The sequence below is a fragment of the Zosterops lateralis genome (assembly GCF_965231275.1).
Source record: "Zosterops lateralis genome assembly, chromosome: 18".
NCBI lineage: Eukaryota > Metazoa > Chordata > Aves > Passeriformes > Zosteropidae > Zosterops > Zosterops lateralis.
Window position 1 is genome coordinate 3,363,520 of NC_139778.1, and position 25,139 is coordinate 3,388,658.

The window sequence follows — 25,139 nt, forward strand, 5'->3', positions numbered from 1 at the left end:
GCATGGAATATCAATCAGATAACTAAATCTAATTACAGTTAACTAGTTAGCTCCTGCTACATGAAGGCAACTGGCAAAGTGCCACAACAGAAATGAGATTCAGAGAAACAATTTCTCAACACATCAAACAAGTTCTTGTAAGGACTAGTTCAGATCAGACAAGAGGCTATGCTTCACTAACTTTAAAAGACACAAGGTAAGAAAGAATGGTAGCTTAATTCCTCATTAGTGGTAACCACAAATTCAGTTTTCCTAGGGAAAGAATTGCATCAAAATGTCAGGACATGACTCTGAATTTTAGTAGATTTATATTCTGAGAGAGTGAGCCATTAATAAAAGATGTGGGTAAACAAAATGTCTCAACAGTGCAGCTGAAGGGAGCAGAGACATCGGTTCCTATCTTTCAAGTCCTTATTTTAACACAGTTTGTGATACTCTGGTACTGTAAAAACCACAGTTGTACTTTTTGCTTTTAGTACATCACAGTTAAAAGCCACACATGGTGTGAGAGCTCTTTGAGGCATCCCAGACTGCAAATACCCTGAGCTGGGTGAATGCTGATTATGGAGACAGAGGAGGAAAGATGGTCCAGCAGTGACTGAGGTGTGTCCCTGAGCTCCCACAGCACCACTGCCCTGGAGCACTGTGCTGTGCCATTGCCCTAAGCTGAGCTTGCCCCGATGGTGCCTGAAACCCACCCAGAGCCCCCCAGGCCGAAGGAGCCATGAGGGGTGTGGGACAACAGGAGGCTCGGAGGGCTGAGGGGATGGGAGGCACCTGCAGAAGGTTCCATGTCCCACTGTCCGTGCCCTCCTGCACTCAGGGTGTGTGCACACGACTCTGTGTGTTTGAGGGGGACTCTGCTTCTCTGCCTCACTCAGGTAAGACCCCACGTGGAATACTCTGGGCCTCCTGCACAGGACATGGACCTGCTGGAGCAAGCACAGAGGAGGAACCAAGAGGTTTGGAGAGTTGGAGCACTTCTGATATGAGGAAAGGCTGGGAGAATTGAGATTGTTCCACATAGAGAAGACTTTGGGATAACCAAATTGCAGCTATTACTGTTCTTCCAATACAGAATCACAGAATCTGCTGAGTTGGAAGGGACCCACCAGGATCATTGAGTTGAACTCCTGGGCCTATACAGGACAGTCCAAGAATCCCACCATGTGAGAGCATTGTAGCCCTGGTTCGATGCCTGAGGTGTTTTAGTTTTCTGAAATTCTTTTACCAAGGAATCTTCTGTAACAAGATAAGTGTTTTTGTAATTTTGTTATTAGCTCCTTTCCCTAGGAGGGACTTCCTCTTGATGTCCCTCTGGTCTGACCAATGTGAGTGAAGAGGTTTTGCTTTTGTGTCACCAATCCAATTCGTCTGTGTGAAATAGTATAAAAGGGAGACACGTCCCAAAAATAAAGGAGTAATTTTCAGCCTTCTGAAGCTCGAAGGCTGTGTCGTTGTGGTGTAAAACCATCAGAGCACTGTCCAAATGCCGCTTGCTCTCAAACAGGCTCAGTGCTGTGCCCCTCTCCCTGAGGAGCTGTCCCAGTGCTCAGCTACCCTCTGGGTGAAAAGCTTTTCCTTACATCCAACCTAAACCTCCCCTCAGTTTTGTGCTGTTCCTAAAGGGAGCCTACAAGAAACACGGGGTGAAGAGTATTTACCAAGGCATGTAGTGACAGGAATGGCTTCACAATGACAGAGAGAAGGTTTAGATTTGTTCAGTCATCATTCCTGGAAAGTTTAAAGAAAAGACTGGATGTGGCACGTAGTGCCACGGTCTAATTGGCAAGGTGGTGATAGGTCATAGGGTGAACTCGGTGATCTCAAGGGTCTTTTCCATCCTAACTGATCCTGTTATCCTGTGATTAGAGATCTGGGAAATTCTTTGTGAGGGTGGTGAGGTAGCAGAACGGAGCAGCTCTGGCTGCCCCATCTCTGAAGTGTTCAAGGCCAAGCTGGACAGTGCTCGAAGCAATCTGGTCTAGTGTAAGCCGTCCCTCCCCACGGCAGGGTGTAAAACCGGACACCTTTTCAGATTCTCTCCCACCCAAACCACTCCACCGCCGCCCCACTGCCTCTTCCCTCACGGCCGCCGGCCCCCCCACCGCGCATGCGCGCCGCCCGTCCCCGCCCCCGGCAGCGCGCAGGCGCCGGGCCCGCCCCCGCCCGGCCCCGCGAACGACGGGCGGCGGCGCGCGCGCCCCTCCCGCGCAGGACGGCGCTGCCCCGGCGGCATGAGGGGAGAGCGCGGCCGGCTCCCAGCGGTAAGGGCGGCCAGGAGCCTCCGGGGCTCCCGCCCGCGCCCCGCGGCCCCACAGCCCCGCCGCCTGCCCCGCGGCAACTTTCCCATTGTCCGCCCGCTCCCCGCCCGCTCCTCTCCGCGCTGGCTGCGGGGAGCCCCGAGGAGCGGTGGGCGCTGCCCGTGCCGGAGGGGGGTGGTTGGTTGTGGTCATGGTGGTGATGGTAATGAGGGTGGTGTTGGTGGTGGGGCGGGGGTCGCGGTCCTCGGGCGGGTCACGGCGGCGCCGCGGCCGCTGCGCTCCTCCAGCCGCCCCGGGCAGGCGGCTCTGGCCGGGCCCCTCCGGGCAGCGCGGGGCTGTCACCGGTGTCCCGTCCCCTCCTGGAGTGTCCCGGAACCGTGCGGGGCTGTCACCGGTGTCCCTTCCCCTCCCGGGGTGTCCCGGAACCGTGCGGGGCTGTCACCGGTGTCCCGTCCTCTCCTGGAGTGTCCTGGATCCCTCCGGAGCCGCGTGGAGCTGTCACAGGTGTCCCTTCCCCTCCCGGGGAGTCTCGGTGGCTGCGGGGCTGTCACCGCTGTCCCGTCCCTTCCCGAGGTGTCCCGTCCCTCCCGGAGAGCTCAGGGCTGTCACAGGTGTCCCGTCCCCTCCCGGCGAGCTCAGGGCTGTCACCGGTGTCCCCCCATCCCGTCCCCTCCCGGGCTGTCCCGGTTCCGCCGCGGCGGGAGGAACGCGGAGTTTCTTTGTTGTGTAACTCTTTTTGTCCGGGGATTAGAGAGGGTTTGCGGCTGTTTGTGCTGATTCCGGTGTTTCTTGTTTTGTTTTGGTTTTTTAAAAAAAGCGGGGTAGTCATGGGTAAATCCTTCTCGGGGCTGGGATGTGGGAGAACTTTCCCGTGGCTGGGGGCTGTTCTTGGCTCCGGCGGAGCCCCCGAGCCGCTCTGCTCCAGTCCCAGCCCCGGGAGCGCTCCCGCAGCCCCTTACGGGCGGAAAAGTCGAGCCAACTTTTTGTAGCAAACCCATTCCTCGCTAAAATGAGGCTGGCTCGCAGCCCGCGGTTCATATGCGGATGCTATTGCCAGAATTTTTCAATCAACGTAAATTGCGGTCGAGAGAGTTCGGGTCGAGCGCTTTGCTGGGCAGAGCAGGCACGAAGCCTTTGGAGTAATTCCCCTCCGTGCTGCCAGGGAATCTTTCCTGGCTGCACTGTGGAGTTTCTCTCGAAGTTTTTTTCTCCATCTATCTCATAAGTTTCTCTTTCAAAAGTTTAAATTTCTTTGGAGATGATCAAGGAATGCCCTTGATCCATCAGTGTACTCTAGTAATCAATTTTTTTCCTTCTTTCTGCAAACTGGCATTTTTAACACTTATTTTTTAACTTCTTTTTGTTCTTTCTGCATTTCTTTCGTGTTTTTTTTTTTTCCCTGCCCGGTCCCTGCTTTGAGTAGGGCAGCCCACATACTGTGCTGGGGGACTGGGAAATGCTTCTCTGCCTGTCGCTGGGATGTGTCAGTGTTTGGTTCTCAGCAGCAGCACAGGAAATGTCACCATCCTGACAAAGAGTCATGAAATATGGTGAAGATTTGTTACTAAAAGTGGACTAAAAATGTGCTAATTTTATGTTGTCCTTGGAAGAAATGATAAGTCAGCTGTGACAGAAATACATATATATATATATATACATATATATATATATATATATATAGCTTTTCAAGGCCCCTGTTGGGTCTTAAAAAAGGTTGTCAAGGAATTGTGAAGGATTTCCTGTGGAATTGCTAGCGTGGTACCACGCACAGACTAATTGTAAGAGAAAATTGAAAATGGCTTCCTACGTCTGACAGATGGTTTTGCAAATTTCTTTTTCAGGTTTGAGTTGATCTCACTAAACTGCGACCATGGTGCAGAAGTACCAGTCCCCCGTACGGGTGTATAAACACCCTTTTGAGTTAATTATGGCTGTAAGTATTAATTTTTGCTGTGATTTCCATCTTGATAGTTCCTTGTGTGGCTGAGGACTTGCTGGGCTTTGTTTGACAGATACTGCAGAACATACAAAGCTGAAAATAAAATGCAAACTATGAGAGCTGTGTGTTTCAATGATTTCTTCTCTGCCCAGAGTGGTGGTTTTTTTTTAAGATAATTTACTCTTCTTTTCTGCTAACATTTAGGTAGTGTTTACAGATGTATTTGCAAGTTAGAGCGAAAGTAGGATTGAAGTGTACGGGAAGTTGTTTAGTGGGGGCAGACTCTTCTATAATGGGAGAAAATGTCATGTGTGCTGATTAAAACATTGCTATGGTGGTGTTTTCATCACTGTAGAGTTTACAGGATTAGAGAGCACAGAGAAAGCCATGAAAACAAGGATATGCCTGAATGAGAAGGGAGAAAGGACACTGGAAACATTTGGAAGGAAGGGAAGAAAAAGCGTGGTAGGGAGGCCAGAGAGATGAACAAAAAGCCTTTTGGGTGCATGGTGCTAATTGGTGTGATAGTGGTACAAATAGTAATGAAAAGAATGAAATTTAATTAGGTTCTCTTTTTTTACTCTTCTCCTCTCCCTCCCTTTTCTTTCCTTTTAGAAAACAGAGTGGAAGTAGGTATTTGACATTTTAAAGTATATTGAATTGAAACCACAGCTGTGGGGCTCTTATGAGTTAGAAAGAGCAATTAAGGAGCTTTTCCCTGATAAAAACAGTTAAAAGTGAACCGTAATCTACATAATAATTGTTTGATTTCACTTGCTGAAAATCCTATGTTTAATGGCTTTGGAGGAGAGTTTTAATAGTGCTCACAGTGTAAATATTTAGATAGATCACATGGTTTGGAGTGCAGGGTTCCTTACAGAAGTGAGTCTTTGCCGTCACAGGGCAAAAAAGGCTTAGATCACTCTACAGGGAATACTTGCTTTTCTTTTTATCTCATTCCTAAGGCTGCCTCCCGTGTTACACGTTAGGTTTTGCTCTTGCAGACACTTCAAGGCAGAGTTGTTATTTTGCTGAGCAGTGAAGAAGCCAACTGTGATATGTGTGAGGTCTTTTATGACTTCAGTAGCTCTGACAGCTGGGCTTCAGGTGATCTCTCAGTGAAATTTGATGGTGTCTGTAACTTTAGCCTTCGGGGAAGTTATACTGGCTCTTAGATCAATCAGTCAAAATTAATTTCTTAAATTAAATTCCCTGGCTGTTTGCTAAACGGATGAGTCTTTACCTTGCTGCTGAACTGAAGGCAAAAATGCTTCCCTTGAGTTATTTCATCAAGGATATTTTGAGTCAAAATGCTGACATCAAAATTGTCCACAACGCTTTGCTGGGTGTAATTAAAAACACTTCTGACTATTAGTATTAACTGAGTGTTCTCAAACTGTTCTGTGTCTTGGGGGTAATATCTGAAGAATAATATTTAACAAATATTAAGTCTTCCCTTACATTAAAGCTTTTTTTTTTTATAAAGCAAGAGGCTGTAGTAGGTATGTGACTAGGTTGCAAATAATAGTTAAAAATTAAAAGTGGACTAGCAGGAGAAGAATGCTTGTAAAGAGAAACAGCCAAAACAGGATTCTTTCTGAGACTGGAAGTTTCAGAGCAATAATACATCTGATTCATTTAGTCTGTGTCAGAACAGTGGGTTATCACTTGTACTTGTTCAGAATGTGAGTGCTGGATGAACATCCTCTCCCTGCCATGTTGCTGCTGTTACTGATTTTTAAAACTTATAAAATTCCTGCTGGTGATCCATCAAAACCGTCCCTGCGTTTTCTGAAGTGCGTAGAGAAGTCCCTGAGCCAAATTCTGTCAGGAATATAAACAGTATATGCAAGCTTGATGCTTTTTGTTACTGTTTTGTTACTGTTTCCCCTTGGTTGAACAGTGATTGCATAAGTTGATGAAGTATTTCTGGAAGGAATACTTGTGTCAAGTTCTATGCTAAAGTGGAAGCATTATGTTGCATATTCTCAAGCAAAAAAGTGCTATAATGTTATTTTAACAGTGCCAGGAACTCTTCTGAAATGAAGAACAGCCTGGCGTATACCAGGCTTGGATTTAAAGTACCCAATAAATGACTTGTGTTGTGTTTGATTTTCCTCTGTCCCTCTCTTTTATTTGCACCAAGCCCTTGAGAGAATGTGTCGTCAAACAGAGGTTTAAACCCACACCCAGAGATACTCATCTGTCAGTAAAAAATCTCTCGAGAAAGCTTTGGTCAGTGTGGCACCAATGTTCTGTGTGCTGAATTGTCTTAACAAAAATCACTGTTTCTAGCCCGGCTCTTGTGTGAGATCTCATCTTTGTGTTCAGGGACTGAGTACTTTTATAATTTTTATTTGGCCAATTGCCCTGTCTTCCCTGGGTGTTCTGTGGAACTCCAGAGGTAATTCTTTCTCTGGGGCAGTAATGAAGTTCACCAGTGTCAATGAAGCCCTTCTGCCCTGGGAAGATTCCCTGGATGATACATGTTGCAATTTCAAATTGGAACTCATTGAGTTAAACTAATATTTAGCCTTCAGATAGAGAAAGCAACAATAAAAAAAATTTCTTCCTTTCTAGAAGGCATTGAGTGAATGCCACTTGCAGAGTGGGTCGTTTACAGAGCAAACTTCCGAGTTGCCCACTCTCCCCTTCCTGGGTTTCCAAGAGGTACTTGAGGGAGAATGGAGCACAATCAGCATTCCATTCATGCAGCTCGAGTGTGTTCCCAGGGAACTTTGCTCTCTGGGAAGGGAGACTGCAGCTCTATATTAAGACAAAAAACGGAATTTAATTCCACTTTGATCTAAGCCAAGACTGTCAAGACAAAAGTGTTTTGCAGGCAGTTATGATATAAAGACTTCTAAAATAGACAAGAGTCAAAATTGTTTTCCTAAGTTGAATTTGTGTTGAAAATAAATTTCTCTGTTATGCTTCCTCTACTGACATCTAAAACTCATCTGTTGAACCCTAATATATCTGTATGACAATTTCCTTAAGGCATGACCCCTTATCTCCCAGCTGGGAATCGGTGAGGTGCTGAGGCTGGGAGGGAGTGGTGACATCCATTCCTTCAAAGCTTCCTCATCATTGAGTCCAGCTGTGTAAAATATAATATAAGCTACTTCCCTTGAAGATTTCCTTCTACTGGCAAATTGTGTGGTTCCAGATAATGTTTAAGATGCAAATCTTTTAATGAAACTATTTCCTGAACTTGAAGAGATTCTAGAATCATAGGCTAGAAATTACCCCACTTTAGCCTGACACACCTAACGCAGGCCAGATGATTTCACCAAATAGTTTCCAAAGCTGACATGATGTTTTCTGGCTGCTCTGTGGAATATCTGTCATAATTAACTTCTTGGAATCTCTGTGTGTTAGTGGATATGTATTTAAAAAATCACCCAGAGCAGCAGCTTGCACAGCTGTTCAGGAGACAGAATAGAATGTCCCTTCTCCTCCTGTTCAGCGTTTACGTAATGCCGGGAGCAGCTGAAATGTGGAAAAATGGCTGTTTACTTAGACTCACTTGTCAAGTTACCAAGGTTAAATATACTGGAGAAAAACTGAGAAGCTGCTTTTAGAAAACTTCTAAAGATTACGGATTCAATTTTTTTTTAATATTAGCTTAAAGAGGTTTACATTTAAAGTAATACAGGGACTTTGCTGAATAAGTAGTTCTTAATATTAAAAGGCAGTTAAGAACTTGAATCTTCCTTAACACACATGAAGCTAAAATTAACTTTGGAGATTTGCAGCTCATTTTCAGTCTGACATACTTTAGATAATTCCCCTTGAGTTTAATTTCCAAAGTAAATTTAAATAATGAATAATCAGTTGCAATGGCATTTCAAGGGTGGAATTTATGCAAATGGAAAATAAATAAGATATTTGAAAAAGCACACATTGGATTGAACCATTGACCAGCGGGATTTTTCTTTTTGAGTTTCTGAAAGCTCTGTGGAAAATGTATTGCTCTTCAGCCCATTTAGAAGATGTCCTATTTGCAATCACCAATTACTTAGTTTCAGAAATAATGTGAATTTTAGAAAATCAATCTCACATTTTGCCACTGTTCTGATGGAATATCTGAAGTATCTCAAGCATGAATCTTGCCTAGCAAGTATAATGTGTGTAGTGCCTTTGATTATATTATCATTTTAATGGTTTAAATTTGCTGCTTTTGGACATCAAGCTGAGTCTCTTTAGCTTTATAGATCTGAAAAATAGTTCTTAAGGTATATCTCATGAATTAAAGTATCCCTAAATTACAGGTAAGTAGTAACATTGTAAATGGGATAAATACGCTTCAGTGATAAGAGTAGATTAGAAAAAAATTACCTGTTTTTGTGAATTGAGAAATCAAAGTAAAATCCCTTGATCTAGATTGTAATGAGCTTCCTGATCAGCAGTATGTTATTATTTCACTATAAAAGTTATTACTTTAAAAAGTAGTTTTAAAAAAAATTCAGACTGTACCGAGGTAAGTGCCCCACCTGCTCATAAATACTCACCATTTTCATTCCTTCCAGTCTCATTTTGTTTTCCTGGGAAAAAATGCATTTCACACATCATGTGAAGAGGGGCTGAGAGGCTGGTGAGAAAAAGGAAGCTCTTCTGCAAGAGCTTTTGAAAGCACAAAGTGGGTTTTAAATATAGAGAAGTATTTCATTCCCCTGATGCAGTGCACTTTGCTGAGAATTCGTTTTGGATACTTAAATCCTGGGGAAGGGAATAAACTTGGGTGTCTACTCCCAAAACCTCTGAGCTGTTTTCCCTTCTGTTGTAGAACTCCCAGAGTCTCATCTGCTTTGCTTCCTGTCTTTGTTGAAAACTTACCCTTATTTGCTGTTGGAAATGTGCTGGCAAAGCTATGGTGGAGCAGAGCCTTGTGTGCAATTTCTGAATTTATATGAAATGCCTGCAGTTTCACTGCTGGTTGATGGTGGTGGTGGTTCCTGTGTTAGCACACGGTGTAAGAACAGATGATTATTTGACCACTTGTTTGGAATGAGCTGTGGGTAACAAATGGGAAAGTTCACTTAAGCACTAGGGAAAAATATTGACTTAGCAGCCTGCTAACAGTGCAATTTATGTATTATTTTGTGTTATTTTGTGACCTGCTTAGCTATTTCCATGCTTGGTTTCCTGATTGTGCTTTTTGGTGTGGGAGGTTTTTTTTTTTTTTTTTTTTTTTTAGCAAACACATGACCTGACTGAAGCTGACAGCTGCAGCTCTCCTGTTCGCTGAAAGCTTTGAGTCAGTTTTTAACAAGTCCTTTGCACTTTAAAGGCTAAGCCACCACTACTGTCACACTCTGGAAGGTGTCAGAAGAAGGAAAATATGTATCAAAACAGTTCCTGTGTTTTGTTCTGAAAGCACTCCAAGCTTTTCACCCTTTGCAGGTGTTTTAGCTCTGGTGTGAAGTGCTGCTCCAGGATCTGTTGATCCAGCCAAGGGATGTTGCCTTTGAGTTAAAACTCTTAAATATGTTGGGATCTGGCAGGAAAGAAGTGGTTACACATCCTGCAGAGTCCTGGACACTCAGGGTTCTACAGGTACAGTCTGGAGAAGGTATAACATCATGCTCCTGGTCTAATGTGTGCTTAGACAGGAAGAAACATGTGTAAAAGCCTTCAAAACTTTGTGGGAAAGAGATGGGTGAAATTTTGGGGGATTGATTAAAAAAAACATAACCAATGAGAAGCCAGAGGTTGCTTAGAGATCAGGATGAGGTGTTTCCACATTTCTTGGGCAGTCTATGCTGCCCAAGGACTTCCCATAAAGCACCCTCAAAGTCCAGAATCTGGAACCCAGAATTGAGGAGTATTTGTTGTAATCAGGGTTGCTTTTGCTTTGAACTACGTTTGGAGTCAGGATGTTCCTGGCGGGAGGCTAGCAATGGAATCTTTAAACTGTTGCATTCTGAATGTAGAACGAATCTTCTGAGAATATGCAAGGAAAGCTGTTAATTAGCTCAAGTTGAAATTAATTACAGGTTGGTCTTAAATGGTCTATTTCCTTTTCTCCCAAGTGAATTAGTCTTCATGTAGTTTTTCATGTAGTTTAAAAATACTGTGCATGTATTCTAAGTGAAGAACTAGGATGTAAAGCTGAATTATTTAACACTTTATTTAATTTCTGAGATAGAGTTAAGACAGGTCAGGTTAGCAGCTCATGTAAAATGTTAAGTAAGGCCTATTTACAGGTAGTTTAATAATCTGACTTTCTGACAGTCAAACTGCAGCTGGTTTCAGCCATCAGCAGTCAGTGAGTGGTGTTTGAGATCAGAGCCCTGCCGAGGCCCCACGCTGGTGGCAGCATGGCTGGAAGGAGTCCCTGGCATCCCCGGGCTCCACTGCAGCCAGTGCAGGCCAGCACTGAGCCATCACTGCTGGAGATCAGCTCTCAGCTCTTGCCTGTTCTCTGCATAGCTTTTGCTTGAGTCATGCTGATTGCAGCCCAGTCCCCAGAGGTTTTCAGCTCGTGGTTCATGGGCTCTGTCTTCTCAGGGTCACAGAAATATCACCAATATGTGGTTTCCCATTGTAGCTAAGCTGACGCGCCAGGCTGCTGCTCTTGCTCTCTTGCAAAGACACGTTCATCAGCAGGCCAGCCTGGGGACACAGACTGGGCCAGAGCTGTCTTGGAAAAAAAAGAAGATAAATTCCTTGTCAGCCAAATTTCCTCGCTGGGCTCCCCTAAGGCTGCTGAGCAGCCCTGTGGGAGCAGGTGCTCGTCCCCCCTGTGCTGTGGGTGAGCTGCTGGCAGCTGCCTGCAAGAAAGAGGAGTCAGCAGGGCATCTGTCACTGGGGTTGCACTCTGAGAGCCCTCGATCCCGTTGGGAAATAATTAGGGATCTGCAGTTTGAAAAATGCAGGAGCCGCTTGCTCTAACAGTAAATGAAGGGGCCATTAGAAACCTGATTCAGCAGTCTTCAGGTATTATTTAGCAGTGCAAAGTACTGGCAAATTGCACCTAATGACTTGGAGTTATGGATTCTGTGAGTTGCTTTGGCATAAAGGGGGCTCTCTCCTTGCTTCAGAAAAATGAAAATTAAAAATTTCCATGTTGTATGCTGGAACACAATCACACGTGGATGGGCTGGCTGCCTGTCTTGCTTGTATAAAACCTCACATTTGGGCAATTTTTTTATCTTGAACTTCTCTTGGGTTTTACTTTAATTAGTTTTGGGTTCTATATATCAGCAAATTTGAAAATAAAAATATCACTGGGCTACCAGCTTTAACTCTGGCGACAGCAGAGGGATCGTGGGAGGGAGCAAAGAGAAACTACTCTTTTGCATTAAGAATGAATTTTTATTTAAATTGTTTTATTTCTTAATTATCCCTGTTTGGGCTTTATTAAATTACTGTTTCAAGGTTTTGTCATGGTCAGATTGATGAAGTTAAATATCTAAATCTGTGGGGTGTAAATCATTGGATAATTATCACTGTTTTCATTTTGTTGGTATTTATGCTCTCATAACTTGAGTATGAATGCTTTTTGGAATATATGCAGATCAATTTGTGCAGGAGTTGAAAGCTGCCCTGCAAACCTCACCATCTCAGCCTGATAACTTTTTGCTGTGCCTACTGCTGCTGTAATATTAGATCATATCTCTGTGACAATAACAGCTCTGATTTTGTGAAAATGGGTATTTCCCTGGTGATGGTCAGGGTGCCCGTGTGCCATTTAGGGTTGTTTATGCCACAGCAGAAGGGAGCAGCTTCCTGATGAGAGCACTTCCTTTCTTGCATGCCCCGTGTCCCTTCATTTAGTGTAAAATTCAAATGCCACAGACATTCCATCCAGTTCAGGCATACCAGGCAGCAGGAGCCTTTTCAGAGGATGGTCTGTTCAGGCTATTTCATTCAATGTGTAAATTATGCTGTATCATTTGCAAAACTCTCTTTGCTGTGCAATTCATTGGCTTGTAGATAAGTTCTTCATTACTGAATTCAAGGCTCTATGAAATTACTTATTTCTATTGAAGTGTTTCATGGTGTGTCTGGTGCAGCCACTGAAGTTGTAATGAACAGGATTTAAAGCAATTTCACTTGAACTTGTTTGTTCTGTGTTGACTAAACTGATTCATGCTTTTGTTTGTCTTTCTTTGCTGTAAAGGAGGGTGAAGAACAAAGAAGTGATTGTCTATAATCTATGAGTTTAATTTCATTTTAGAAAAGAATCAAATGACTCTTGACTGTTTTTTTTATTGTTATTGGCTTATTTTTTGAAGCTAGGCTGTGTTTTCTGTGTATGTTTTATTGGGGAGCAGATGCAGGGCTGCAGAAGTTGTACCAGGCCAGTGATGGATCTTGCACTGGTTATTGATATCTGGATGATGAATTTGGATTTTTGTTCTGTCTCTTGACGAGAAGCACAGGACCAGATTGCACCATGAGGCCTCTCCAGCTAGTGCTGCCTTTCAGGCAGTGGCCAAGGGCAGTATCTGCCTCCAGGGGGGAGGATAGGAATGAGATAAACATATGGTAACACTCTCTTAGGATACTCTCTCATCCTCCAGCAATGTGTCTTGACAGCCCTTCTGGTCCAGAATGTGCCGTTGTCAGGAATAACATCTCATGTGCTTGATTTCTCGTGCTCCCAGTTCCTTTCTGGAGCCCATGAGCTTTGTGGTGACACCCTCCAGCAGGAGCTGGTGCTTCATGACATGCTGTGTCAAGAGATGGATCCTTTCCCTTGAGCCTGGCAGAGCTTGCTCAGCCTCACACCTCCTGCTCCTTGTGTCAGGAGAGGCAGCAGAGCCTGGCTCAGGCTGTCTGTGCTGCCTTCCTCTGAGGTCTGGGAGGTTCCTCCCTCAGATCTTAAATGACTCATTTTCATGGCGGTGGTTGGTCTTAGTTCAGTGGTTTGATTTCATATGAGGAACTGTTGCTCTGTACTCTTGGTTTTCCACCAGCAGTTTTTTACCTTCTTGAAGGTCTCCTGATACTTCAGACATGGATGTAAGGTATTTTTTTGTTACATTTCCTAGCCCGAGGTAAAAAGTGTGCAGGCTCCAGACCCTATCATGCTGCATTTTGATGACATTCCATTGACATTAGTCAATGGTCAAGACTTCAAATTATGTACTTAAAACTTTTTAATTGGTTTGCTTGACAGAATATGGCTGCTCTGCACCTGGAAGTTGATGTTTTCCTGGTCCAAAAGCCAAACCAAGGCCTTGCTATTTATCTTGAATTTTGTTTTCTTCTATACTCACTGTACTAATGATAATCTTGGAAGAGTGAAATCACTGGTGCAATGCTTAAAGGCCAATTGCCTCTGGGCCAAATGAAAACCTGGTGGGTGAAGTCTGAGGCAGTGAAGTCAAACCTGTTCCACTGAACCTTCATGGAGGGGGGAAAAAGTCTGGAGACTTTTTTTCCTTGTAGTAGTACAAGTCTTTAACCTCTCAGGCAATGGTTTAATGAGGAATTCTGAGCCCACACTGTAGCAGTGCTGTAGTCATCCTGTCCTCCTCCACTCATAAATTAGATTTTGTCTGCGCAGTAATAATTTTATTTAAAATAGCCCTAACATATTCCAGATGTTAAACATGTTGTAACAGACCTTCTTATTGGAAGTGTCTGTGATTCTAAGACCAAACAAGTGACGAATACTAATTATAGGACTCATAAAAGTGAGACTCAAGCGTGGTACAATAGAGCAGCAAGGAATATTTGACTGTTCTAAAAATAGACCCTCAGTGGACACAGTGGGATTGCAGCTGAATTTTAAAAAACTGACTGCAGAGGAACCAGACATGCGATTCGTGAACTGGAAAAGGAAAAGGGGAAGCCAAGCACCAAATTCTGCTTTCAGTGTGACCGATACCCCGTGCCTGTGAAATGTGAAATGCCTGTTGGCAACACAGAGCGTGCTTGTGATTGTTCAGCTGCTGTAAGACAAGGAATGGTAATTAGAAGAAACGGTAGGACAAGCCTAATGATTTACTGTTGGTTTTATGTACGTCTCTTAAAAAAAAGTCGCAGGAAGATATGTTCCTGCGTTATGTAAAAGGCTGTGTATTGCCAGTGTTGCAGAGAAATAGGAAGTGCTTGGGAATAGCTCACATTCCTCAGTAATCACATGTCGGTCTCCAGGCATTTAAGCTTTCCCTGGCCTGTCGCCAGCCTTTGCTGTGATGCTCTTTTGGAGGTCAGCCTCTTCTCCAGAGTACTTTAACCTTGAGCCAAAACAGTCGTGTCCTGTGCAATTGGGGTCAGAAGCCAAGTTTCCTCTCCTAGGAACTACTGAAGTTGACTCTAATTGCAGGGCACATTCTGTCAAACAAAGTGTTGTGCCCGGAGCTACGTGGCTTCTGGGCCAGACTGATTTCCATCTGTCTTGCTTGGAACAGGGGCGGGCAGGCATTTTTCTCTCAATATAGAATAGTGTTGCAAATGCCTTTGATACAAATAAGTTACAGTGACATTGCAAGTCCCTTAGGTATCGGTGTAGCCTCCACGAGGCCGGGCAAGATCTGTGTATGCTGGAGAACAGCTCTGAGCAGCACAGCTGTAAAGTCTGTCCTCGGTCTAGATCTTCAGTCTAGACCAGAGAAATGGCAGTTGTTTTCTAACCAGCAATTTGATCTTGGGCTCTCAGTCATAAGCCAGCCTAACCTGAATGATCAGGCTTTCCTGCCTTACTCCAAAGGAAAGGAAGATTAAAATTATTTGCATTCAGCATGGTTGTTGGGTTTTCTGTCCTTAACCTTTTGTTTTTCTTGAGGAAGGAGTGGTGCTTGCCCAACTTCTGTATTCCAGCTTCTCATTTTAGAGATTCGTGTCTGAAGATTGTGCAGAGGCTGCAGTTGAAGTTTGGCTTGCTCACCCTTTAGTGGAGTGGCACTTGTGCACTTTGGGCTCTCTGGACTTCCCAAAGGGAGGAGGAGAATTAATGACTCTCTTGTGTGTGCCTGGAAGGCAAAGCAGGTGTAACTCAAACTCCTACACAGGCTGTCCACTTTCTCCTCCCTCATATTAAGGTGTCCTTTGAAGATGGACATTTAGGCTCCCATATAATAATCAATTATTACACAATTCCACCTGTGAAAATTTATTTAAGCAAACCACAGATGACTCAGATCTGTTTTAAAGTAACCACTCTTCAAATTAAATTTACGTTGAGGCATGTCTGTGGTTGTTGAAGATCATCTTTTACAGATAGAAGATGGAATGTTAGCACTTGTCTTCAGGTTGCATCCTTTATCCCCAATTTGTTCTACCTGTTGAATTGATGTACTTTTTGCCATCAAAACTTTGAATAAAGCTGCATTAATCATCAAAGATTTAATTTTTATCTGGAAAGAGATGGAATCTCTGTGTGTAGCAGAGTGGTTCTTAAGTAGTTATAAGCCAGTTCCCTTCCAGTGTCGCATCAATTTTGCTGGTAAAACTTCTCTCTGAGCACTTTTCTGAAGTGAAAACGCCCAGATGTTGCATGGGAAGGGTGCACTGAGGGGGATAGAGTAGTGATCTGTGTAGAAAGAGTCTGCTTGTGTGGATTGACTGCTCACAGCCCTGATAAGAGTTGAGGTTTCCCTGTCTGGCTGTTTCTTTCTGGTGCAGAAAAAGGCTCTTTGCTTGCTTTGGTAAGTTGGTGACCACAGTTGAATAACTCAACAGTGAACTACCAGTAAAATTCCACTTATCTAAAAGATTGCTTCATAACCTGTTCTGAATCTCCTGCTTTATTTATAAGGCCTAAATTATTTTAATTAAATATTAAAGTATTAAAGTAATTTTGTGCATGCTTGAAAACCCTGAACACCGAGGCTGATATTCCTTAGCTCTGTTGCCAACAGATCTATGCTGCCATACAGAAGAATTTTGCTGCAGACCTTCCTGTCCCCCAGAAACTTATTTTTTTGCTCCTGCTTTTTGAATTTTCTTGTATCCCCTTCCTTGCTTTTGGTTTTGGGCAGTCTTAAGTGAATCTATTTTTTTTTTAGTATAACTCAGATTTGTCAAGAATGCTTAATGAACATATATTGTCAAGTATTTCCTGGATAAGCTGAGAGTTTTACTGATATTTAGTTGCAGGTGCTGTCTAAATGGAGCATTCTTTCAATAAGCTGCCTGTGAAATCCTTTTGATTTCTGGTTTGTGTGCTGGTAGAAAAACAAACACTTCTTTGCTCCACATTTACTTTGCAGAGAATGTAATCTAAAACTCTGAAATGCGTGTAAACTTTTTAAATCACTACAAGGATATTTTTCCCCCTGAAATTGTTACTGTCTTTTTGATAGTAGGCAGGGTTTGATGTCTGCTGTAACTTAGCAGCAATAGAAAATTAGTTTTAAATCCTGTTCATGAAAGTGATACTAATATGCATAATCCTATCTAGTTGATTCTTAGCCTGAATTTCTCCAAAGCATCTGTGCAGCAGCTACCAGAGGTGAATTTGTTGCAGTGTCCTTTGATTGGCAACTGAGATAATGTCCCAAAGTCCCCGTGGTTTGAGGTCGTGTTTTGTGCAGTAAGAATGTTTTGGTTTCAGCTGGACTCCTGATACTTTCTCTGTGTGATGGCCTCAAAGGAAAGGAGTCTAAAGACAGACTAAAATGGGTACCAAAGTTTGGGAGGATGGTGTGGGTGCTGTGCTGAGTTTCCTTGGAGATCTGTCCGGTTTCAGTGACATTTTGCCATGACGTGGAGGATGTAATGAGCAGTGTGGTGTTTTCAGGGGTGGACTGGGCAGTGCTGGGTTAATGGTTGGACTCAATGGTCTTAACAGTCTTTTCCAACCAGAATGAGTTCATGATTCCAAATGCATTCCACCTCACGACTCAAAGCCAGGTTACAAGAACTGGCTGCAGGGTTGCCTTTAGGACTGTTTAAAATGCCAAGCTATGCATTTGGTCTGGGTTTGGAATGCAATTAAAGCCAATAAATGTTCACCACTGTAACCATGGAAATGCTGCCTGAACCACAGAGAGGAGCAGAAATGCCAGTATTTGTGTGTTGATGCAGTTGCTTTTGCATGGAAGTGCTTTGTAGCAGTTTAACACATGAAAGTCCTTCTATCAGAAATCCAGGGTGGTGTGTGATGGGCTGTGTCGAGCTGCAGTTTCCTTTATAACACTATGTCAGTGGTATTTCATGATTTTTGTGATTGACTGTGTGTATCAACTATGGTGATGCCTGAAATTTAACATGAAGCTGTTCCTTTTGCACTGCAGAAGGCTTGGAAGAGATTAAATAAGTGTGAAGTAGCCTGGATTGTATCTGCAGAGCTGTTGTAGATAAAGCTCTGTTCTGTCTCTGTTCTGAAAGGTTGTTTTGCTTCCTCATGCACATCCCTGGTGTTCTGGATGAGTGGTGGTAAGTGCTGTTTGAAGCCAGGAACCAAGAAAAAAATTGTCTCTAAATTTTTATGATCTCAGAGTAACTTAGTGGAGCCAAAGCACATGAATAACTTCTCTGCTGTTTCCTGTCTCCATAGAGATTTTTAATTTACTGAATCAAAGCCCTTCATACAAGATCACAAAGCAGTTATTGAATTTGGGTTTGGTCTGTATACTGGGTTATTTTGTAGTGGTTATGGGCAATGTCCTCATTGTTTTCAGGAATTTGCAGAATGGATGTGAAGCTGGGAGGTTTCTTGCTGTGCTTTTAGGATTTGAGCAGCAAATTGCCTGCTTGGCATGTGGCAGGGCTGTTAACCCATTTGGTAGAACAAATAGGTGTTGTTTGTTCAGTGGTGACATCCGCTGAAGACAAGATCACTTTAACAGGTAGAGTCTATTTGTAATGTGCAAGAAACTTCACTGGGTGTTTACTTAACTTGAAAGTACTGTGAGCTTCTAATACAGCTAAATAAAAATGGACAGAGCAGTCTTGTCCTCTTCTTTTTATAGGAAGTAATAAAATCTGAGGTTTATATAGTTGAGCTAGGGGTGAATTTAAATGTATTGGAATAAATCTGCTCATCCTTTCTACCTCTTCCTTCACAGACTTTTGCAAGGCACAAGTGGGTTGTTCATAGCAGTGTAGAGCCTGAAATCCTTTTCAGTGAAACCTGACTAAATCAAGAGAACTCATTAAACAAGTATAGGCACCAAGAGAAGACAAGGACGAGCAGGGATTATGCTCTTCTGTACACTTAATAAAACCTTTTCTTCCATGCAGGACTCTTGAGTGACAGAGGAGCTGAATTAATGGCTTTGGTAAATGCCAGGAAAAAAAGAAGTTTTCTTATTCACCTCTGCTTATACAGATGGCTTAATTTTCCTCAACTCCTGCTTTCATAAAGAATTTCTCAGGAATTTCATTTCCATTCCACAGAAGGAGAGCTGAGCTGAGGAAGCTGTTTGCTGGCTGCTAAGCCAGTTATGCTTTCAGATGCTTTCTTGAGACAAGTATACTGAAAAGAACAAGTCCTTGTATCACTTCTTGATTGAACAAGGCCCAGGGAAGGCCTGGTGGTGTTAATGAAAAGGTCTCTGCAGTGACCTTCAGTGTTTGCAGTGTGTAAGGGCAGCTCAGAGCATGGGTTATTTAACACCTGTGGGTGCTGGAAGCCCAGGGAGTGCCGAGAGCCTGTGCAGGGCCCTGGAATGTCTGGGAGGTCAGGACTTGTCCAGTGTGGGAATTCTCTCCTGGATCTTCTGAGAGGAAGAGAGGTAGACCTGGGCTGTATATTTGAGCACCACTTCAGTGCAGTATCATAAATAAAGCATTTGAAGAATCTGAATATCATGCTGCAGTAAGTTTTTGAACCGCTGACAATTTCTCTTCCCAGATACTCTACCTGAAAGCTCTGATCTCTGCCTTGGAGAACATCCAAGGCTGTTTTTCAAGATTGCTTCTCTTGCTGTTTGAGAAATAATTAACCTTCAATTACAACTCATGAACAACATCTGTGCAAAGTAGATTCTTGTTAGTACTTGTCTGATTTGTATAATAATGTGTTTGTGTGGTCTATTAAAAAAAAAAAAAAGACAAACCCGGAACTTCAAAAACAAAAAAGCCATTGTAGTTGTAGTCCAAGGATTATATAAAACTTTCACAGCCTCTTAATGAAAATTTTGGACTAACTCCATTGTTTATGAACTTTAAGGTGGGATTGTACTTCTGCAAAGTAGGAGTTGGGCCATTTTGGACAATTACTTAGGAATGCTTTGCTTTGGAAGACTGGATATGAACAGTACTGTAAACTTACACTCTTAATGCACTAAAGATCATTTAATTAGAAAGTTCCAGGTCACTTCTTAGACTCCTGTTTACTACGGGAACTCTTTAGTCTCTAAAACGGAGCAGAATGTTTGTCTTACGGATATCGACTTGTCCTATTGATTTTTTGGTGTAACTTACAGAAGGGTTATTTATTTTATCTTGGGTACACTTAATAGCCATCATTAATACTTAGATGGCCAAATTTCATTGTACCAGGGAACAGAGAGTGAAGACAATCTGTTGTGTTTCTGAATGACTTCTCCCACTCCAGGGTAAAACGTTTTTTTCGACTGTAATGGAGGGAGGATACAAGAGGGACAAAAAGTGTGATGGGGAGAAAGAAGAATTGTGCAATTTTTTTTTTCCCTGTAGCTTAGAGTAAGGAGCCACTCACATTTGCCAGGTGCACATCAGCTCTCCTTTTGGGAATCCTTGGGAATGCATCCCAGCACAGGGTGCAGCCATGCCCTCAGAGCTGCCTGCACGGCTCTGCTCCTCACACCCTGCCCAAGTACAGCTCTGCTTGGAAAGGCAGGATTTTCCTCTCTTCTGTGGAATTCTGCTCTGCATGGAGTGGAAGAGCTTTTTCCTGTTGCAAAATAAATGTATTTTAAAAAAGGTATATTTGAATGTGGGGCATTGTGATTTAGGGTTTTTTTAACAAACCAAGATGAAACAGAGCCTTCCTTTTTAATGAATGCTTGCTGCCTGCTTCATTTGTCTTAATTCTTAAAATCTCTGCAGTAGCTCTCTTTCAGGTGAAGGGTTATAATTTTTAATTCAAATTGCTTCCCCACAAGGTATTTCCTGATGAACTTTCTAATTGCTTCATCCAGGTCAGTGATAAATTGTTAAGCAAACATTTTGTTTGTTGATCTTGCTCTGATAGCCAGCAGGTTCACTATTGGTGAATCTTGCTGGAAAAACTATAATGTATTTGTTCTAGTTCCATTAAACACTTTTTAAAAGTAGAAATTGCAATGGAAGGCTTAAACTCTTTTTTTTTTTTTCTTTTAAAGTAAGGCATAGTGTTCTTTACACTCTGACTAGTCATATTTTGTTGGCATAGACTGTGCTAAGATTTTCAGAGAAGTCAGAGGACTGTTAAACAACCTCATATTTGTCGAGGACCAGGAATGGTACACAAAGGAGGTTTTTGCTCAGATGATACACAGCCATTCACTGACACGTCTGACCCTGCCTCTCCTGCTGGGTTGTCTGTGGTCCCCACAAGCCTCAGCTGTGGTCTGTGTGACTAAAGCCTTCTCCATCTTTTCCAGAGAGACTTCTAGAACTGAGTGCCTGCCAAGCAGCCTTTGTTTCCCAGCAATAAGAGAATAACTCCTCTCTTTGTAAATGAGAACGTTTAATGAAGTGAAAACACTGTGGAGAGAAAAACCGCTTAAGCCTCCTGAGCAAGGGCTGCTGTGGAGAGCTGCTCTGAGGGGAAGGTCACTGCACAAAGGCAAGGGGAGCTGTACTCCTGGGAGCAGGGCCTGGCTGGCACCCTGAACGTGTCCTTGGAGGACTTGTCCTTCCAGAGCTGCCTTCACAGGGGACCTTCTTCCCAGAGAGCTGACTACCTGTGTGTTAAAGATGTTTGTGCTTCTCCAACGTGCAGCTCGCTTCACGTTCCCTCTTCCCAGTGCCTGGGAGTGTTACCTTACCATAAACCCTATTTCTGGAGCTTTTTGAGGTGTATCCACTGTAACCATCTGCTCTCTTGCACACACGCCCCCGAGCTGATCACTCCCATGTGAGCTAACATCCCTCAGAGGCACTGGCACCGAGATCACACTGCTTTGTTCAAGCCTCACGATTTTTATACTCCTTTGAACAAGTGTCATGATTTTTATGCATATGTATGGATTGCAAAGGGAGCTCTGAACAGCAGAATACAGGGCATGAAAAGTTATTTGCTGATCTGTGAGAGTTCATCCAGAATTGTTTCTTTCCAAGTTCAGCTGCCAAGAATTTGAAACCTCTTGGTTACCCTGCCATGAGTCTCTGCTTTTCCTATTGATCTGCAGTGCTCTAATGCAAGGGGAGGAAGGGATGCAGTGCTCTGTAGGAATGATCAGGCTGCTGGAATGCAGCCTGTGGAGCCAGGGCAGCATCCTGCTTGAGTGGCCCCTCTTGTTTCTTGTGTTTATGAATAATTCAGAAATCCCACACGCTGGAAGTGGATGGGGGAGCACAGTGAACTTTGGTTTGCACTTGCACATTGTTACCCACACATGGTCAGGCACTGCAGGCAGAAATTAAAGTTAGCACCGAGTGCTGCAGACAAGATTGGACTGCCAGGATGAATCTCTTCATGGGTTCTCTTGAGGTGTCCTTGGAGAATGTGATGCTGCTCTTGCAATGCTGCTCTGCCAGCAGTTTCAGACAGAACATATCAAAAAGAAATAAAACATCTGAACAGCTTGATTCATGCTATTAAGCTGTTAAAGCACTCAATATGCTTCAATTTCCAAATGGTAATTGAAATTCTTCTGTATTTCACCAGGTTAGAATTTCTGTTTGGAGGATTCACCTGCTAGAACAGCACAGTATAAGATTGCTTGGAATGTTTTCTTTCCTCTTTTAAGTGTAGAACTTTGTTTTGAGTCATTTAATGGTCATACTAAATAATCCTTGTCCTTGGAGGCAGGAGACTGGGAATATATTAATCTGGCCAGAGAAGCTGAGTAAATTATTTGCATGCATGACTCTCCCTACTGGGGACTGAGCACATGCTTATTATCAAGGTATTTTATTAGCCCTAGGCATGGTTTGAGAAGCAAAAAGCCAGAAATCTTTGAAAACTGGGTTGGGGGATATACCTAAATGCTGTTTTAAAGGTGGTATTTTGAAAGGAACTTGTTGTTCCTGATACTAGAATTCCAAAATCTAAGGGCCAGGCAGCAAGTACAATTCCCTTGGCTATGAAAAACGACTGCAATGGGTTTAAAATAGTCTGACTTCTGAATTGCTTTCATGTCTTCACACTCAGCTGAAATACTAGCAAGGATAAAAGTGGAATAAATCCTGTTATTTTGACTCTACTCCGAGCATGAGTTGCTAAGGGAAGCAGTTGGAAAAGAAGCTTTATTACAGTGCTATTTTGGTTGAAACTCTGCTTGTCAGTGCTCTTGCTGTTAACGTGCATTAAGAAAGTTAAATTTGCGGTTGAAGCTGCTTCACCAGACTCTGTTTTTCTTGATGCACAATGCAGCTTCTAATGGCTCAGAGTACACACGTGTTCCAGAGTCTCTTGGGAAATGTAAAAGTACATTATTGAGGAACTGCAGAAAGGCAGGCTCAAAATCACTATTTGGGAAATCTGTACACAGGTGCCTGAGCCATGGAGGTGTTGTGACTTCATGTCACGCCCAGCAGTAGCTGCAGGGTTTTGAGGATGAGCACAGCTGTGCTTTTGACTTGTGCTCCATGTCACACCCTGTGTGTTAAATGTGATGGGGCAAACAGTAACAGTGTCACGTCCTTGATACACGTTATTGGGTGCATTTAGCGCTACAGCAGCAGCATTTCACTCCTGCGTGGGGCCCTTCCGGATTTTCTGCAGCTGCTTCTCTTTTGAGGAACTAATTGTCTTTGATTGTATCTGTACAGTGAAATTGGAACACTGAGACAAGAATGTGGAATATCTGATTTTATTTGTGAAGAGAGACTTATCTGTCCAAGTCTGACCACAATGCTGTCGTACAAGGAAGGGGCAACATCTTATAATAAACTCTGCTTTATCAGCCTACTGGAGGAATACTGCATAATGCAGTTCAGTTATTTCCTCTCTGCAAAGCTGGATTTGAGACAAAATTTCTGCTTCAAAACACTTCAATAACGCAGCAAAATCCCTTCAGTTCTCTTGAAAAATAAAAGCAGTATTTGATCTTTCTTTAATCTTCTCGTGCTTCTCGAACGGCTCCAGCCTTGGCCATGCATGTGCTGCTCTGACTCACGTGGCTCTTGCTGTGTCGTACCACAAATTGCAGGTTTTATTTCTGTGCTGCGTTGGTTCGTGGTGAAAGATGTGTCACTGTCCTGTAGCCTTCAGCAGCTTTTTCCTGCCCCCTCTGCTCTGTGAAGGGGAGCAGTTTGTCCCTTGTGGAAGAGACAGCCGTGCTTCAATCAGATCAAATATTTTGATGCGGCCATGGTTTGCTCTAATCACCTTTTATTCAGACTGGGCTGTGCTGAGAAATGGTGCATTACAAGGATATATTGGCAGTGGGGCATAAAGAAATAAAACTAGCTTGATTTAAGAGCCCAGTAAAATTGACTGAACAGTTTTCTGTGTGTATGTTCTTTAGGAAGAAAGAATCCTGAGTCGCTGTTAATCTCTTGGAAACCCTCAAGTACTTTGCTATGAGCATTCAGCTTGCCAGCTTTTGGCAGATAATTATTTCATTCTCTTCCAAATTGAACACATTCAATTCAGTCTTGCCATTTAAAACAACACATTCTTCTTGGACATTTTTCTGTTCACAGTTCAGCAAACACTCATGAGCAGGTAATGCTTTGAATTGCAAATGTTCACAGGGCAAACATAAAGTGTTTGGAGGACTAAGATGAGAAAAGCATCAATATGTGCAATGAAGGAGAATTGCAAAGGCTTTGGCATAAAGGGAGCTGTTCAGATGGGGAAAACTTGTCATCCAAATGTAAAAAAGACTTTGAAAAAAGTGAGAAAAATGTTAGATACCTACTGCCTCTGCTCTCCTGTCTATAAAATAATCATAACATAAAGTCCTTAGAATAAAAGTAGTAAATGAAGCAATCTAAAAATCAGAAATACTTCTAAATTCTTCTTCTAGAATTTTCTTTTTCTGACTTTAACATCATTTAACTACAGTCATTGCAGTTAAAATTGACAGTAATTTTGAAATAATGTTGAGACTTTTTCAGAGTGATGGTTGAAACACTTGTGAGCAACTGAAGCGTACAGCCTTCTGTTCAGCACAAGAGCCTTGTAAAAGAAATAGAACTTCTTTGCCATGCCAATAGGGCAAAAGAAACTTCTTGTTCTATGTTAATAGGACCCATCCTCCCGTTGTCTTGGAGCTGTAAAAGATTTTCTCCCCCAGTACTGACTATTGTGTTACAACACTAATGCTCTGTCCCTGCATTGTGCACACATCTCTGAGCCCAGGAATTATTGCTGTCCTTCAGTCCAACCCAACCAGCTGTGCACAGATGAGGTCTGGAGCATGGAGTGTGTGTGACCCCTTCCCTGGCTGCACTTCTCTGCCTTACAGAGCAGCTTTACGAACTCGGGACAGTCATGCTGCAAAAATGGCTTAAAAATATGCACAAAGGGAAAAAGCTGACACTGTTTTAGTGCCTTACACCACTGTCACCATAGTAACACTGCCTTCAAACTAGGTTTGAACACTGGTAATAAACTGAAGTATTTTAATTGTTCTAAAGGGAGAATTAAGAGACCTTTTCTGTTCCAGCCCACCACTGCATACTTGGTGCAGCTGCTCCTTGTTTTGTTCCCCACCCTCTCCCTCTTGGTGCGGCAGCCCAGCTGTTTTCCAAGTAGTTGAAATCATCTAAAAGGACAGAGTGGATATTTTACCTCTTTTAAAGAGTTGTTTCATGATGTTCTCTCATATTTACTTTATCTAAGCTTTCTTCTGCATCGGGACATGTTGCAAAATCCTACCTCTTCACCAAACCAAATGAGATTCTGATAGTAGCAAAAATGAAGGAATTCACAGTATGGAAAGCAGGCTAAA

The 25,139-nt window shown here is 43.0% G+C and overlaps 1 protein-coding gene across 1 annotated transcript in view; it reads left to right on the forward strand.

Annotated features, from left to right (window-relative positions):
• The first annotated feature begins 2,192 nt into the window (after positions 1–2,192).
• SEC14L1 (SEC14 like lipid binding 1) overlaps positions 2,193–25,139 on the forward strand; it is a 41,527-nt gene continuing 18,580 nt past the window's right edge. The window contains exons 1-2 of the mRNA XM_083874454.1: positions 2,193–2,267; positions 4,106–4,197. Of these exons, the coding sequence (XP_083730580.1) occupies positions 4,135–4,197 (63 nt within the window). The 5' untranslated portion in view covers positions 2,193–2,267; positions 4,106–4,134. The remainder of the gene's footprint in view (positions 2,268–4,105; positions 4,198–25,139) is intronic.